This window comes from Lepidochelys kempii, chromosome 11, assembly GCF_965140265.1.
Source record: "Lepidochelys kempii isolate rLepKem1 chromosome 11, rLepKem1.hap2, whole genome shotgun sequence".
NCBI classification, from domain to species: Eukaryota; Metazoa; Chordata; order Testudines; family Cheloniidae; genus Lepidochelys; species Lepidochelys kempii.
The window spans coordinates 479,831-496,845 of NC_133266.1; the positions used below are offsets into that span (position 1 = coordinate 479,831).

General features: G+C 63.3%; 3 protein-coding genes across 4 annotated transcripts in view; 2 read left to right on the forward strand and 1 right to left on the reverse strand.

The window, feature by feature from the left end:
• Positions 1–3,272, forward strand: part of LOC140895353 (gap junction gamma-1 protein-like) — a 21,297-nt gene extending 18,025 nt beyond the window's left edge. For both annotated transcript variants that reach the window (XM_073304814.1, XM_073304815.1), the window contains exon 2: positions 406–3,272. In XM_073304814.1, the coding sequence (XP_073160915.1) occupies positions 431–1,675 (1,245 nt within the window). In that variant the 5' untranslated portion in view covers positions 406–430 and the 3' untranslated portion in view covers positions 1,676–3,272. The remainder of the gene's footprint in view (positions 1–405) is intronic.
• Positions 3,273–5,482: 2,210 nt separating this feature from the next.
• On the reverse strand, positions 5,483–8,464 carry INHA (inhibin subunit alpha). Its single transcript, XM_073306794.1, has 2 exons — positions 8,218–8,464; positions 5,483–6,246 (listed from the first exon to the last, which is right to left on the reverse strand). Exons 1-2 carry the CDS (start codon positions 8,462–8,464, stop codon positions 5,483–5,485), a joined length of 1,011 nt encoding a protein of 336 aa, XP_073162895.1.
• A 7,799-nt stretch (positions 8,465–16,263) lies between these two features.
• Positions 16,264–17,015, forward strand: part of OBSL1 (obscurin like cytoskeletal adaptor 1) — a 74,053-nt gene continuing 73,301 nt past the window's right edge. Inside the window, exon 1 of the mRNA XM_073306795.1 lies at positions 16,264–16,344. Within this exon, the coding sequence (XP_073162896.1) occupies positions 16,264–16,344 (81 nt within the window). The remainder of the gene's footprint in view (positions 16,345–17,015) is intronic.

Genomic DNA, 17,015 nt, shown 5'->3' on the forward strand with positions numbered 1-17,015 from the left:
GCCATTGCATGGCGGACGTGCTGGGGGGAGGACACTGGAGGCGTCATACTGAATAGGCATGTGGGGAAGGGAGATGCACCCAGTGTTTGAGCCGTTGGCTCCTGCCCCATGTGTGAGGTGCCTGGAACCCTTCTGGTGGACGAGCGAGCAGGGACAGGGGCTGCAGTCAGTGGGGGAGGGACACGGTATCGGGGGCTACTGGAGTGACCCGCCGAGGAACAGGCCCCTCTCCCTTCTGTGCTATACCCATGATGCTGTGCTCTGGCTGGAGCCCTGCTGCCCTGGGGGGCGTCCCCTCTTGGCGGTGAGTGCTGTGGGGTCTGGGGGTGCGGGGGCTCAGCTGGGGCTAGTGGGCTGCGTTCACTCTGAGGTTTATCGGCTGTCTCCTCCCCTTGCCTCCTGTAGGGTCTGAGCCATCGTCTGGGTCAGGATGAGCTGGAGTTTCCTGACCCGGCTCCTGGAGGAGATCAACAACCACTCAACCTTTGTGGGCAAGGTCTGGCTCACTGTCCTCATCATCTTCCGCATCGTGCTGACCGCTGTGGGCGGCGAGTCCATCTACTACGACGAGCAGAGCAAGTTTGTGTGTAACACGCAGCAGCCGGGCTGCGAGAACGTCTGCTACGATGCCTTCGCGCCCCTCTCCCATGTCCGCTTCTGGATCTTCCAGATCATCATGGTGGCCACGCCCTCCGTCATGTACCTGGGTTTCGCCATGCACCGCCTCGCCCGCGGGCCAGAGGGCCGCCAGCGGCGGGGCGGGCGCATGCCCATGGTGCGGCGGGGTGCCGGGCGGGACTACGAGGAGGCAGAGGAGGATAACGAGGAGGATCCCATGATCTTCGAGGAGATAGAGGTGGAGAAGGAGAAGGGCGGAGAGCGGGGTGAGAAACACGATGGGCGCCGGCAGATCCGCCAGGATGGGCTGATGAAGGCCTACGTGCTGCAGCTGTTGTGTCGCTCGGTGCTGGAGGTGGCCTTCCTCTTTGGGCAGTACATGCTGTACCACTTGGAGGTGAGCCCCTCCTACGTGTGCACCCGCAGCCCCTGCCCGCACACCGTCGACTGCTTCGTCTCCCGGCCCACCGAGAAGACCATCTTCCTGCTCATCATGTACGCAGTCAGCGGGCTCTGCCTCTTCCTCAACCTCCTCGAGCTCTGTCACCTGGGGGTTGGCCGCATCCGGGACTTGCTGCGCCAGGGCAGTGACAGCCCGAGCCCCCATGACGGCCACCCAGGGCCGCCCTATGCCAAGAAGGCCCCCAGCGCGCCTCCCACCTACCACTCACTGAAGAAAGAACCCCCCAAGGGCCAGCTGGGCAACGGGAAGCTGGACTACAGTGAGAACCTGGCCAGCTCTGCAGCCGAGTGCTCCCGTGAGCACGAGCTGGCCCGGCTGCGCAAGCACCTCTGCATGGCCCAGGAGCACCTGGAGATGGCCTTCCAGCTGAACCGCCCGCTGGAGACAGCCAGCCCCTCGCGCAGCAGCAGCCCTGAGGCCAACGGTCTCGCTGCCGAGCAGAACCGCCTCAACTTGGCCCACGAAAAGGAAGGGTCTGCTTGTGAGAGAACCACAGGTGAGGAAGGTCTGGGCCTTGCCTGGGCCGTGCTCCCAGCTGTCTCCCAGGCGCTAGCCTGCCCACATCTGTGTCCCCAACTGCGGGGCTCTCTCTGACTCCTCTGGGGGTGCTGCAGCAGGACCCTAATGTGCGTGTTCTCCTCTCCACAGGATTGTGAGCAGCTAGGCCCCTCGGGGCGGCTGCAGAGATGGCGACAGGGACTGGCAATGTGCTCCAGAGGAGACCACTGGAACCTGGACAACCTGTGCTGGGGAAACGGGGTGGGGGATGGACAGGGTTGGGGGCTGAGCTTCCAAGGAGGGAGGAGGCCTGGGCTGGGAAGCCCTCTGCCTCCTGTGGGGCTCCAGCAGGGCAGGCTGGCATGGGGAGGAACATTCCTTCACTCTTCTCACTTTTTTTTAGAAAAGGGAATCTTTTATTTTTGTACTTTTTATAAAACTTCTCAGTGCACAGCCCCAGCCCCCGCCCCAAACACCTGCGGCCCTCCTCCCCTCTGGGACCTTCAGCCAGCCCCTTCCCAGCCCTGGGACACTCTCCTCCTCCTTCTCCTCCTCCCCCCCCCCGCCCCCAGCAGTGAGGGTCGCTGCACTGGCATGGGGAAAGGTTTGCAGTCGCATGGAGGCGGTTGATGCTCAGTTGCTTTCCCACAGTGGCAGGGAGCTGTCTGAGTGGGAATCCCAGGGGATCCAGCAGGGCTGGGCCGACGTGCACTATTCGCTTGGGGTCCCTCCTCCCAGCTGGGTCTGACGTCTTCACCTCGATCTTGTGGCTGCGCTGGGCCTGGGGGAGCCGAGCCAGTGGAGACGCCTACCCAGAGTTGCGGGCAGACTGGGTCGCACTGAGCTCTCAGTATGGGGCATCCATTCCCGGGGAAGGGAGGGGAGCTGGTTCCCAGCTGAGCTGCCAGGGGCAGTGGCAAGTCTCTGCGCGGGAGAGCCTTGGCCACCCTGGGTTTTGTCAGGGGGCCTGCAGGGTTCTTCTGTTCCAGACAGGCCCCTGGGTGTCCCCTCCAGCTCATGTTCTCTGGATTGGCTGGTGTAGGGAGTTGTGGGTTAGCCAGAGGCTGAGCAGGTCTCTGGGGGGGTGAATAGGGCACTATGAGGTGGGGGTTTACAGGCTACCCAGTGGGAGGGAGGGCAGAGGCCGCGCTGAGGGGGCAGCTGTGCTGCAAACTTGGCCCCAAGGGCCAAAGACCCGCATTGATTGTAACGCAGGTTGTGGTGGCAGCGGCACAAGGCCCCCCCACGCCGCACACGTAGGTACGAACTGCCAGGCTGGGGTTTCTGCCCAGGGCCTGGTGTCTGCAGTGCTTGGGGCAGAGGGGCTGGCATCTCTGGCTCCCTGCCAGTGGGGCCGGTGTGGAAGGGGCCCTGGCCCAGCCTGTCTCCTTCACTTCCCCTGCCAGCAGCTTTGCATCTGGCTGGCTGGTGCTTGGGCCAAAGCTGATTTGGTTACATTCCAAGACTCCGGCGTCCTGGAGGCATCCGCTTTCCTGTCTGGGGTGTGGCGCGGCTAATGCGGGTTCCTGTGCCGTGGCAGGGGGCCTGCGTGTCTTTGGACAGTCCAGAACCAGCTGGGAAATGCTGGGTGTGTCTGATCATCTCAGCCTGGGTCACGTGATTATTTTGTGTCTTTGCTTTTTACTCAAATGATTATGAAGTTTTTATATTTTAGTAAAACCTGGAGATGTTTTGTACAGAGCCCTGCAGCTGGTTCTTCAGTGGGGAGCGCTGGGGGGAGCTGCATAGAAAAGCAGAGTACTGCCCCGGATCTCTCACTCCCGGCATGGCTTCCCCTCCTCCTGACCCAGGCACTGTCTGTGTGCACAGGGAGACCACTGAGCTGTGGTTTGCCAGATTAGAAAATATGGGGCATTGACACATGGGGCGCTCCTCCAGCTCGCTGGTGTTCATCACAGAGACCTACTGACCAGGGCCATATCTGGGTTGGGGACGGAGCAGAGTGAATCCTGGTCCGCCCTGCGGCTGGATGGGAACCTGGGCCATGTGGAGGAGAAAGGCCCTGTTGCCCCCCCCCCAGCTCCCGAGGCAGCCAGTCCCCCGACCCGGGGCTCTATTGGCGTGAGTGCTATAGCTCCAGAGCTGAGCTGAGAGTCTCTGGTCTCCATACAGAGTGTCTCCTATTTCAGCCAGCTCTGGTGACCCCTCGTCCCCTGCAAGCACTGCGTGCCAGACTGGGCCCAATGTTCAGCCCTTGGGTGTGTCTGGCTGCTTGGCCGCCTCGTGCCATCATGTCAGGCGGCAATCGGCAGGTGAGAGACCTCCCCCATGCAATCGGCGGAGGTGCAGTGAGTTGGGAACCAGGAGATAGAAGTTCTGGTTTCATCTTTCCTGTGCTCCTCACAGCTCCCTCCTGTGTGAGGCCTTGCACCCCTGCCGGAGCAGGGAGCCCAGTATTGGTAAAATAGGGGCACAAGGTCACTTCTGGCCTAATTCTGACTAGAACATGGCTCTCGATTATGGCAAACGCATCTCCATTGCTTGGCTCATCCAGCCTGAAGGACAGTGTGGCCAGATCGCTCTGTCTGACCACTGCAGCCGTGACCCCTGCTAAGCCCTCCCAGATCCAGAGAACCTGGTCCCTCATCACTGGTCTCCTACTGCGAGCTGGCAAATAGCTGTAACCTGCTGGCAAAGTGTGCACGCTGGGCTGGTCGCCAGGTACTCCCGTGTGCCAAGCTGGCTCTGGTCTGTGCTGGTGCTCTGATGGTGGAGTTCAAATCCTGCCAGTTACACCCTGGGGGGAATTTTAGGGTTGCATGTGATCAGAATTTGCATTTCCACTCCCTTGAAACAAGGATTTATTTAATTTACCCTGTGAGAAAACCACCTTTATAGCAGCCTGCCCCCCAGGCCGGGTGCCCCCCAGCCCTTCGCTTGCTGGTGCAGGTGGAGGCTGCATGTCCCAGCCCCTGCACTCTGCCCCCTGTCCCAGCCTGGTCAGGCCAGGTAGCGGGCAGCTGTCCCCTCTGAGCCAGGGCTAGCGCTTGCTTCTGCTTTCCCATGGGTTGCAGGGGGAGATTATTCCCTTGTTATTTCCAAGTTTGTCAGCCAGTCCGGCAGCTGAAGCAATCCCACACACTGAGGGGGACCAGTACTGCCCTGGGGCGGGGCCGGGTGAGGTGAGCAGCCTGGGGCCTATCTGAGGAGTGGCCCTGTAGGGCAGAGGCTCTGCTAGGGCTCAGTTCCCTTAGCCCCAGTCTTGTGATTTCCTAAGGGGTAAACTCCCTTCCTGCTACACATGGCTGGGCACCACCCCACGGCTGCCATCAGGCTGAGCAATATCCTGCTAGTCCCGGTGCTCAGCGCCTCCCTCCCTCCCTCCCCCGGCTCTGGCTGGGGCATTCAGAGCCTTGACCAGTCCTCCCTGCTCAGGCCTCAGCCGCGGGGCGGGGCGGGGGATTGGGGTAATGAAGGTTCCTCTGCCAAGGCACCGAGGGAGCAGCCTGGGATCGGGGCGGGGGGGGGAGGGTCTCAGTTGTGCAGCTGCAGGGACTGACCCCGGAGCAGGTTTGGCGAGTTGAACTGCATGCTTCCCTTTGCCCCAGCTGGGACCCGGCTGGCTCCTTGACTCCAGGGGCTGTAGGGAAGCTGCAGCCTGAACTCTGGCTCACAAACCCCTTGTCTGCTCTGGGATGGGCAGATCCTTTGGGCAGGGGGTTGTGAGCCCACTGGGTTCGCTGAATGCAATGACCCCCCCGACTTCTGGAGCTGGGATCAATGACCTGGCTCTGTCACGCTGGGTCATCCCAATGCCGCATGGCAGGAAAACAGCCCCTGTCTCAGGGAGCCAGGCGTGGGGCTGGGGAGGCGGGGAGCTCCCGGGAGAAGCGGGCCGGCTGCGGCAGAGCCCAGCGCAGGGCTGCCGTGGCGCCCAGTGCCCTAGATGCAGGCGCAGTCCTGGGTGAGGATGTTGGGCACGGTCTCGTACTTGAAGGAGTAGCCGCCGTCGGAGGTGGTGCGGACGCGCAGGGAGCGCATGGTGCTGGGCAGCGCCGCACAGCAAAGCCGGAAGCCCAGCGCGTGGCTCAGGGTGTGGGCGTCGGAGCAGCTGCCGTGGCAGTAGTGGAAGACGAAGCTGCTGGGGTGCACGATCCACTTGTCCCAGCCCAGCTCCTCGAAGGAGATGTTGAGGGCGGCCCGGTGGCAGTCAGCGTGGGCTGCGGCGTCCTCCGACGGGCGCTGCAGCAGGTTGAGGGCAGCTGGGGACCAGGGCACGGAGGCGCGGCGGGCTCTGTCCGGCCCCTTGGGCTTGGTGGTGGCCATGAGGAAGGGCATCTTGTCTGCGGCGGCCGTGCAGGGGCAGCCCGGGCAGCGCACGAGCAGCACAAAGAGCTGCCGGGAGACGTAACGCAGGAAGGGCGCCGCGAAGTGAAAGACCGTCCACTGCTCGGCGGCCTGCACCACGGTGGCTGCCACGGTGACCCGGCCCTGCCCCGACAGGACCAGCACGTCGGCCCCCCCCGCTGAGCGGTTGGCCGCAGCTGACGAGCCGGGGGGCACGACGACGACGGGGCCTGTGTGGAACCAGAGCTGGGTGGACGTCACCACGCGGCTCAGGGTGTGAGCCGAAGGCTGGAAGAGGTAGGTGAAAACACTCTCGTCCTCTGGGAGCTCGTCCGGCTGGGGCGGCTCACACGGCACATCTGCAAACGGGCGGCAAGGGTCAGCAGAGCAGCCGGGAGTCCCTGGGCCTGGGCCTGCCCAGCGTGCCCCCCTACAGGAGGTGCCTTCAGGGCGTGGGGGGAACGTGGGAACCAGGAGCCAAGGCTCTTGGCTACACCAAGCCAGGCTTCGGAACAGCAGGTCAGGAATTTGGGTCTGCAGCATTAACCCTTGAGTTCAGGAGGGCCTCGGTGGGACCGCTGGGGGTCAGGATGGAGGGGCACCAGCAGAGATGCGTGAGGGGAGCCCAGCCAGGGCTGGGATAGCAGGGAGCTGTGGGTTGGGACTGAGGGGTACTGGCAGAATGGGGGGAACCTGGGCTGGGCTGGCAGGGGCCTGCGGGGCATCAGCAGAGGTGTGTGTGTGTGTGTTGGGGGGGCAGGGAGCTTTGCTACCTGGCCCATTGGGCCTCTGGCAGCTCCAGGCACCAATCTCAGTTACACCTGGCGCCAAGCGTCTCACATTTCCCCAGAGCTGGATGCCCTGTCCCAGGGGAGGTGCCTGGCAGGACAAGAAGGGCCTGACTCTTCGTGTCCGACAGGAGCAACTGCATGGCTCGGTGTGACTCGGGATCTCATAGGGGCAGGAGCCAGACACCTTTGCGGTGCCCCCTCTGCAGTGTGGCCTGGGGCAGGGCTCGCTCAGGCCTGGGTCACACCCACTCGGCCCAGGGGGGCTGTGTGCTCCAGGACGCCGGCCCCAGGGTGGAGGGGAGACGTTCCTGGAGACTCCGGCCCCGCCACTGCACCGGCCTTGCCCGCCACCCGTATCCGTACCTGCTGGAACACGCGCCTAGAGAACCAGCAGCCGGACGTGCAGGCCACAGGGCTAACAGCAGCAAACCTGCCCCGGGGAGCCCGCCTGGCTGAGTCACTTCCCCCTGCTCCCCAGGCCCAGTGCTGATCCAGCCCCTGCATCCCCCCCCCCCCCCCCACTCCTTCGATCCAGCCCCCAGCTGTCCCAGCCCTGATCCACTCGCCCCTCCAGGTCCTTTTAGCTCCTCTGCTGCCCCCCACTTCCCAGACCACTTCCAGCCCAGTCAGGCCCCCACAAGTCCTCCCCCAGCCAGCTCCCTGCCTTTGTTCCCCCCAGCTCCACTCCACCCCCCTTACTTCCCCCATCTCTGATGTAGACCCTCCAAGCTCTGCTCCAACTCCTTCCCCCACCCTCCCCAGCTCCGATCAAGCCCCACCAGGTCCAGCTTCCTGCCCCATGCAAAGCAGCTTCTCCATCTCTGGGGGCACCTAGCCTGCACCTCCATCCCTCAGCATTGTGCTTTCCCCCACACCACCTCCACATGTGCCTGGGGGCTGCTCACTCTGGCCGGAGGGGCCCCCATCCCGGGCCCTCGTCCGTGGAGCCTTGGGGGGGCCGGTGTGACTGTCCCATGGGCAGCGTGGTACCTACACCACGGCTTGGGCTGCCGTAAGTGGCTCTGGTTTGCTGGCAGGGAGGGGGAGCCCCCAGCTCTCCTGACCCTCATGGGGTCTTAACCCCTCCTCCCACAGGTAAAGGCTGGGGCAGATCCCCAGTAGCGCCCCCAACCCCTCCTGTGCTGTCAGATGCCCTGGGGAGAGAGGGGACCAGGGTTCAAATTCACCTGCAGTCACAACTTCATTTTGGGGTCTCAACTGTGCCCCTGCCAGCCAAGCCACAAACCAGCACAACGGGGGATACTGAGGAGCCCAGGGCTCAACGAGCAAGGCCTGTGGGTCAGGATGGCTCTGCCCCTGCCCAGCCTGAGCGCCCCCCGCTCTCCCCACTGCCCCCGACCAGCCCGAGCCCCCTGCTCTCCCCACTGCCCCCCATTTGTGCCCAGCCCAAGCTCTCCCCACTGCCCCTGCCCAGCTCAAGCCCCCCCAGCTCTCCCCATTGCCCCTGCCCAGCCTGAGCTCCCCACTGCCCCCAACCAGCCCAAGCCCCCCTCCCCAGCTCTCCCCCCATTCTCTCACCTGTGGTGGGGAAAAGTATCACCTGGGAGGTGTCCTCCAGCTCCTGGCCCCGACGGTCTGGAGTCCCTGGGATGTGTCTCCTGTGCATCCCCCTGCTCTCCTGCTGGGCCCGGCTGCTGGGGCTGAGATACTCCAGGATCTGGGCCCGGAGCTTGGCCAGGACGAGCTGCCTGTCGAGCTCAGCACCCTGGCAGCCTGCAGCAGGGACAGGAGCCAGCAGGGCCAGCAACAGGTGCAGCAGCCGCATGGCTCTGGCACGCGCGGGGGTCTCAGTCGTGAGCGTCTATCTGCACGGCCAGCGCCACTCGCTGGGCCCTCCTGGCTGGGCTCTGCCTGGGCACGGTGGCATTGAGACGTATCTGACACTGACGCAAACGTCTGCTAGCCATGAATATTATCTCTGGGTGATGGAAACAGCGAGACGTCTGGAATGCAAGGACTGCAAGGACAACGGAGGGCAGGGGGACGCAGCCCCGGGCAGGGGGAGGTCACGTGCAGGGCACAAGGGTGGTGCAGCCTGGGGTATGGAGCCCAGGCCGGGGAGTGGTTGGGGGGGAGTGAAGGTACCACCAGGGAGCTGCAAAGACAGCATCAAGCTGCCCACCCCGTCCTGTGCCAAGGACTGCTGAGCGACAGCCCAGACACTGTGCCTGTTTTTAGTGCTTCTGCTTGTAACAAGTCTGCCGGGTGTGCCCGCCTGTCACCAGCGCCTGGCTCTGCAGCCCGCCTGACACTCCTGCCGGGTGTGCCCGCCTGTCACCAGCGCCTGGCTCTGCAGCCTGCCTGACACTCCTGCTGGGTGTGCCCGCCTGTCACCAGCGCCTGGCTCTGCAGCCCGCCTGACACTATTGCTCTTAGCACCCCTGGTTACGCAGCGGGGCCGGGTGGCGCCTGACTGGTGTGCTGTCGTGTCTTTGCAGCGAGGGGAACTGGCCTGGTTCCGCTCAGCAGCAGTCACTGCTGGGGTTCCTGGACAAAGAGGGTTTGTTTCTTGGGTTTCCACTGGAGTTTAGCCAGGGGCAGGCAAGCAGAGCGGTTGGCTGACAAGGCCATCACGTTGCTTGACTGGGCCCGTTTGCCTTTCTAAAATATGATTTAATTTTTGTTACAGTTTTTTTAATGGCTCATCCAGTTTGTGGGGTCGGGGGGACGACGACACACACTGGAAATGTTTTCTAGCTAGATCAGACCTAGCTCAGGTGGTGCCATCAGACCTCCCGACTGCAGTGCAGACATACCCTTATGGGGTTGCCAACTTTTTACTTGCACAAAACCAAACACCTTTTGCCCCGCCCCCTCTCTGAGGCCCTGGCCCTTCTTCGAGGTCCTGCCCCTCTCACTCCATCCCCCCTCCCTCTTTTGCTTGCTCTCCCCACCCTCACTCACTCACTCATTTTCATCAGGCTGGGGCAGGGGGTTGGGTGTGGGAGGGGATGAGGGCTCTGGCTTGGGGTGTAGGCTCTGGGGTGAGGCCAGGGATGAGGGGTTTGGGGTGCAGGAGGGGGCTCTGGGCTGGAGGGTGGAGCCGAGGGGTTCAGAGTATGGGAGGGGGCTCCAGGCTGAGGCAGGGGGTTGGGGTGTGGGAGGGGTACAGGCTCTGGGCTAGGGGTGCGAGTTCCAGGGTGGGGCCAGAAATGAGGGGTTCAGAGTGCAGGAGGGGGCTCCAGACTGGGGCAGGGGGTTGGGGTGCAGGGGTGGTGAGGGCTCTGGCTGGGGGTGCGGGCGGTGGTGTGGGGCCAGGGATGAGGGATTTAGGGTGCAGGAGGGGGCTCCGTGCTGGGATTGAGGGGTTCAGAGGGCAGGAGAGGGATTGGGGCAGGGGGTTGGGGTGCTCTGGACGGTGCTTACCTCAGGGAGCTCCCAGAAGCAGCAGCGTGTCCCTTCTTCGGGTCCTACGCAGAGGCGTGGCCACACAGCCCTGTGCGCTGCCCCATCTGCAGACGCCACCCCTGCAGCTCCCATTGGCCGTGGTTCCCAGCCAATGGGAGCTGCGGAGCAGTGCTTGGGGCGGGGCAGCGTGTAGAGCCCCCTGGCTGCCCCTATGCCTAGGAGCCAGAGGGGAGACATACCACTGCTTCTGGGAGCCGCGCGAAGCCTTAGCCCACTGCGCTGCTGACCAGACTTTTAACGGCTGACCGGAGCCGCTAGCATCCCTTTTCACCGGGCGTTCTGGTCGAACACCGGAGACCTGGCAACCGTAACCCTGTACCCTTTACAGTAAGCAATGACAGAGCCTGCCCCTGCCCCACCATCTCCTACTCACCCTTGTGTCACGGTGAAGGCCTTCCCTATCAGCCTCGGGGGCAGGGCCCTGCCTGGCTTCCTACGATAATTAATAGGTTCTCTGGCCAGGGGCTTGTTTTCCTGCTCCCAGGTGTAACCCTGGCTGGGGCGTGGCAGGAGCGGCCATCGCATCAGTGCAGCTGACAAATTATGGCCCGAGCCAGTGGCTGGATCAGAAGCCAGGCACATCCAGTAGCCATTGGGCACAGTTTGTTACCGCTGGCACAATGTACCAGGGTCCAGGGGGGCGTCTCCATCACTGGCCAGGATGGGACCAGGATTGGCAGGTTTCCCAAGAGCTGAGCTATAGGGCAAACGGGAATGAATTCAGGGACGGTCTGTGGCCTCTGCAGTGCCAGGGGCCAGCCCAGCCGAGCGCATCGTCCCGTTAGGCCTGGGAGGCTGGGACTGTCCGAGAGGCTCCAGGGAGCCAGGTCTGGCGCTGAGGAGCCGACGGGGCCCGGCATGGAAACAGCTGCGGAGGTAGCGCCAGCCCCTGGCCCAAGGAAATTCCAGCAGGAGCCCGTGTGTGCAGCTGGGACGTGGCCAGGCGGGCGCCTGAGCGGGGTTTTGTAGCCGAGCCCCTTCGGCACCAGTTCGGCTGCTGCCTCAGTGAGAGCCAGGCATGGCCAGGCCCAGCCTCCCTGACAGGAGGTTGGGCCGGGCTGGGCTTGCTGAGCTGGGGAGGAGGCCAAGAAACTAGGGCGGGCCTGGGGCCACGGTGCTGTGCCAGGCTGGGCTGAGCTGGCTCTGGGGGGGCATGGTGCTGAGCCAGGCCGCGTGTTGGGCCTGGGGCCACGGTGCTGTGCCAGGCTGGGCTGAGCTGGCTCTGGGGGGGCATGGTGCTGAGCCAGGCCGCGTGCTGGGACTGGGGCCGCGGTGCTGTGCCAGGCTGGGCTGGGACTGAGGGTGTGGTGCTGAGCCAGGCTGGGCTGAGCTGGCTCTGGGGCGGCGCGGGGCTGAGCCAAGCCGGGCTGGGACTGGGGGCGCAGTGCTGTGACAGTCCAGGCCAAGCTGGGTCCGGGGGCACGGTGCTGAGTCAGGCTGGGCTGGGTCCGGGGGCACGGTGCTGTGCCAGGCCGGGACGGGACTGGGGGCACGGTGCTGTTCCCGCAGCTTCACTTGATATTGGAAAGGCCTCTGCTTCCTTCCTGCACATTCTGCCTTCAGCTGCTGCAGCCTGGCGTCTCTCATGCCCCATGTTCCTGCCCCCCACGTCCCTGTGCCCCATCCCACCCCCGCTGCAGCCTGGCCTCTCCCGCACCCCAGTCTCTGTGCCCCACATCCCTGCCCCCCTTCCCACCCTTTCCTGCAGCCTGGCCTCTCCCGCCCCCCACGTCCCTGCCCCCCATCCCACCCCCGCTGCAGCCTGGCCTCTCCCGCCCCCCACGTCCCTGCCCCCCTTCCTACCCCCGCTGCAGCCTGGCCTCTCCCACACCCCACGTCCCTGCACCCCCATCCCATCCCTTCCTGCAGCCTGGCCTCTCCCGCACCCCACGTCCCTGCACCCCCATCCCACCCCCTGCTGCAGCCTGGCCTCTCCCACACCCCAGTCTCTGTGCCCCATGTCCCTGCCCCCCATCCCACCCCCGCCGCAGCCTGGCCTCTCCCCCACCCCACGTCCCTGCACCCCCATCCCACCCCTTCCTGCAGCCTGGCCTCTCCCGCACCCCAGTCTCTGTGCCCCATGTCCCTGCCCCCCATCCCACCCCTTCCTGCAGCCTGGCCTCTCCCGCACCCCATGTCCCTGCATCCCCATCCCACCCCCTGCTGCAGCCTGGCCTCTTCCGCACCCCAGTCTCTGTGCCCCATGTCTCTGCCCCCCATCCCACCACTGCTGCAGCCTGGCCTCTCCCGCACCCCTGCCCCCCACATCTCTGTGCCCCCTCTCATCCCCTGCTGCAGCCTGGCCTCTCCTGCCCCCCACGTCCCTGCCCCCCATCCCACCCCCGCCGCAGCCTGGCCTCTCCCGCCCCCCACGTCCCTGCCCCCCATCCCACCCCTGCCGCAGCCTGGCCTCTCCCGCCCCCCATGTCCCTGCACCCCCATCCCACCCCCTGCTTCAGCCTGGCCTCTCCCGCACCCCATGTCCCTGCACCCCCATCCCACCACTGCTGCAGCCTGGCCTCTCCCGCACCCCTGCCCCCCACATCTCTGTGCCCCCTCTCATCCCCTGCTGCAGCCTGGCCTCTCCTGCCCCCCACGTCCCTGCCCCCCATCCCACCCCCGCCGCAGCCTGGCCTCTCCCGCCCCCCACGTCTCTGCCCCCCATCCCACCCCTGCCGCAGCCTGGCCTCTCCCGCCCCCCATGTCCCTGCACCCCCATCCCACCCCCTGCTTCAGCCTGGCCTCTCCCGCACCCCATGTCCCTGCACCCCCATCCCACCACTGCTGCAGCCTGGCCTCTCCCGCACCCCTGCCCCCCACATCTCTGTGCCCCCTCTCATCCCCTGCTGCAGCCTGGCCTCTCCTGCCCCCCACGTCCCTGCCCCCCATCCCACCCCCGCTGCAGCCTGGCCTCTCCCGCCCCCCACGTCCCTGCCCCCCTTCCCACCCTTTCCTGCAGCCTGGCCTCTCCCGCCCCCCACGTCCCTGCCCCCCATCCCACCCCCGCTGCAGCCTGGCCTCTCCCGCCCCCCACGTCCCTGCCCCCCTTCCCACCCTTTCCTGCAGCCTGGCCTCTCCCACACCCCACGTCCCTGCCCCCCTTCCCACCCCCGCTGCAGCCTGGCCTCTCCCGCACCCCACGTCCCTGCACCCCCATCCCACCCCTTCCTGCAGCCTGGCCTCTCCCGCACCCCACGTCCCTGCACCCCCATCCCACCCCTTCCTGCAGCCTGGCCTCTCCCGCACCCCACGTCCCTGCACCCCCATCCCACCCCCTGCTGCAGCCTGGCCTCTCCCACACCCCAGTCTCTGTGCCCCATGTCCCTGCCCCCCATCCCACCCCCGCCGCAGCCTGGCCTCTCCCGCACCCCATGTCCCTGCCCCCCATCCCACCCCTTCCTGCAGCCTGGCCTCTCCCGCACCCCATGTCCCTGCACCCCCATCCCACCCCCTGCTGCAGCCTGGCCTCTCCCGCACCCCATGTCCCTGCACCCCCATCCCACCCCCTGCTGCAGCCTGGCCTCTCCCACACCCCAGGTCCCTGCACCCCCATCCCACCCCCTGCTGCAGCCTGGCCTCTTCCGCACCCCAGTCTCTGTGCCCCATGTCCCTGCCCCCCATTCCACCACCGCTGCAGCCTGGCCTCTCCCGCACCCCTGCCCCCCACATCTCTGTGCCCCCTCTCATCCCCTGCTGCAGCCTGGCCTCTCCCGCCCCCCACGTCCCTGCCCCCCATCCCACCCCTTCCTGCAGCCTGGCCTCTCCCGCACCCCATGTCCCTGCACCCCCATCTCACCCCCGCTGCAGCCTGGCCTCTCCCACACCCCAGTCTCTGTGCCCCATGTCCCTGTGCCCCATCCCACCCCCGCTGCAGCCTGGCCTCTCCCGCGCCCCTGCCCCCCCACATCTCTGTGCCCCCTCTCATCCCCTGCTGCAGCCTGGCCTTCCCCCCCCCATGTCCCTGCCCCCCACATCCCTGCACCCCATCCCACTCCCGCTGCAGCCTCGCCTCTCCCATACCCCATGTCCCTGTGCCCCACATCCCTGCGCCCCATCCCACCCCCTGCTGCAGCCTGGTCTCTCCCACATCCCACATCCCTGCCACCCACATCCCTGCACTCCATCCCACCCCTGCTGCATTCCATTGTCCCCTGCCTCCCCATCTCCCACCTTCATGCAGGATTCAGCCCCCAGCTATAGGCTGGCATCCCTGCACCCCATTCTGTTGGATCATATTAAAGAAGTTCTGTATTAAAATCACAAATGAGTTTGATTCCCCAGAGTTTATATTCCAGGGTATTACTAATTCAGAGGTCTCTTGGCTTTTGGCTGTTGGCTGTTTCTCTCCCTCTATGTGTGAAACTTGCAAGCTGCTAACTGTGTTAGTACATCCTAAGACAGAGTCTGGTCTCAAAGCAATTCTTTGTAACAACAACTACTCACACAGAGAGAGACTCAAAGCAATACTCTGTAACAGGTTTCATAGTAAATTTGTTAGTCTCTAAGGTGTCACAAGTACTCCTTTTCTTTCTGTAACAACAGAAACAGCAGCCAGAGATTCCCCACCCTTTTGTTGTATTCATCTTGCTTTGTTAACTCCAACGAGAGACTGCTGAATTGGAATTAATTTGCAAACTGGATACAATTAATTTAGGCTTGAATAGAGACTGGGAGTGGATGTGTCATTACATAAAGTAAAACTATTTCCCCATGTTTATTTCCCCCACCCCCCACTGCTCCTTGGACGTTCCTGTTAACTGCTGGAAATGGCCCACCTTGATTATCACTACAAAAGGTTTTCTCTTCCCCCCCCCGCTCTCTTGCTGGTAATAGCTCATCTTAAGTGATCACTCTCCTTCATCCTCGCATCTGATGAAGTGAGCTGTAGCTCACGAAAGCTTATGCTCTAATAAATTGGTTAGTCTCTAAGGTGCCACAAGTCCTCCTTTTCTTTCTCCTTACAGTGTGTACGGTAACACCCATTGTTTCATGTTCTCTGTGTATATAAATCTCCTCACTGTATTTCCCACTGAATGCATCCGATGAAGTGAGCTGTAGCTCACGAAAGCTCATGCTCAAATAAATTGGTTAGTCTCTAAGGTGCCACAAGTCCTCCTTTTCTTTTTGCGAATACAGACTAACACGGCTGCTACTCTGAAACCTGTGTTAACAATAGTGATTATAATAGAGATAGAGGATGTATGCGGATGGATGCTTGGTGTGGATAACAACTGAATGATCAGGGAGGTGCCAGCCTAAGAATCCAGTGTGCATCGGCTGAAGAAGGCGTCAAGTGGAAATAACCGGAGAACCCCCGGAGGGCAGACTGGAATCCACCCAACAGCCTCAAGAATGGGAGAACCAAAGAACAAGATAACATCTGGCAACATGGAGCCGTCAGGAATGTGTCATCTGCTGATGGATTCAGCAACAGCATGATGAAGCCATTCCCACAGACTGGCATAGGAAGAAATTTCTATAAAAATGGACTCTAGAAAGTGAGAACTTTGGGGTCTGATTCTGCAAATCAACTTCCAGGAGCGTCAGATGAGCATCTGACAAGGCCCTGCTCCCTCCTCATGTCCAGGCCGCCTGGCCAGTGGCTTGGCATGAGCAACTCTAAGGCTGGTAACTGTGATAACAACCTTGCAGAACCTGTGTGTGTGTGTGTGTGTGTGTGTCTGAATGAATGTGTGAATAAATATGAGATTGAATGGAATGTTATAGCTATAACTAACTGCTTACTAGGATTCTTTCTGTCGTCACAATAAATGTGGCATTTTGCCTTTTCCCCTTTAATAAGATCCTGCTGGTTTTTATTTTATTGGTATAACAACTCCCGGCTTCCTGGCTGCTTGCTAGCAGGGAGCTGCTGGCCTCTGGTCACTGAGCACCCTGTCTAGTGTGTGCAGCGTGGTGTCACCGGAGGCCGTGCTGACACCCAAGGGTCCTGAGCAGGGTCTGTCCTGGGCGGTGCTGAGCTGTGTGCCCCGAGGAGCGCGGCAGGGCAGGGCCTGGCTGGGGCCGAGGGCTGCACTCCTGCTGGGGCGCTATAGATAGCTGGCCCTGCCCAGCCCCACGTTATCAGCCCTGCGTGTCATCGGAGGGTATTTTTGGGGACAGCAGCTGCAGGCATTTGTAACATTTGGTCCCTACATGTTGACACCCTGGAGCTGTGCCGGCAGAGGTAGTGGGAGCAGGGTGACGGACGTGGGGACAGGGAAGCAGTGGAGCAAGGTGCGTGTGTGCCCGGAGGAGGTGCCAGGGCACAGCTGGGCTGGCGTGCAGGTGTGGGGCGCAGTGACAGGACAACGAGGAGCAGAGTTGGACGGACGGATGGAGCGTGTGTGACCGACGGAGCAGCAGCGTTGCACGGACGGACGGACGGGGAAGAGGCTCTCCGAGCAGGGAGGGCTTGCGGGCTTGTGGGTTGAGCCTACCTGAGGCAAAGGTGGTTCCGGCCCCGCTGGCCTGGTTCTGTGCCTGGCACCGTAAGTATCTCGGCCGCCTGCTCTGCCAGCCACAAGGAACCCGCGAGGAATTCGCAGGCCTCGTGGGGGATGCCCCTCCCCAGGTTCCCATGATGGATGTGGGGTGAGGGTCTAGGTCAGGGCACGGGGGCCCATGGGTCTTAGCCCTGCATGAGGGGCTATGTGCAGGGCCGCCCTATGGAGTCTGAGAGCAGCAGAGGGGCCCGTTGGAGCTGGGTCCCGGGTTCACCCAGTGTGATCCTGACACCAGTCACAATTTACTGCCTGGCAGCCATGGGGGAACCTCTGCACCTCCTCCTCCCAGCGGGAGCCCTCCATGCCGCAGCCCAGGAGGGGCTATGTCTGCCCTCCCCCACACCGGAGCCCTGCCTGCCCCAGTGCCAGTGGGGGGGGGCTGCCTGCCCCTCTCCCCGTTGG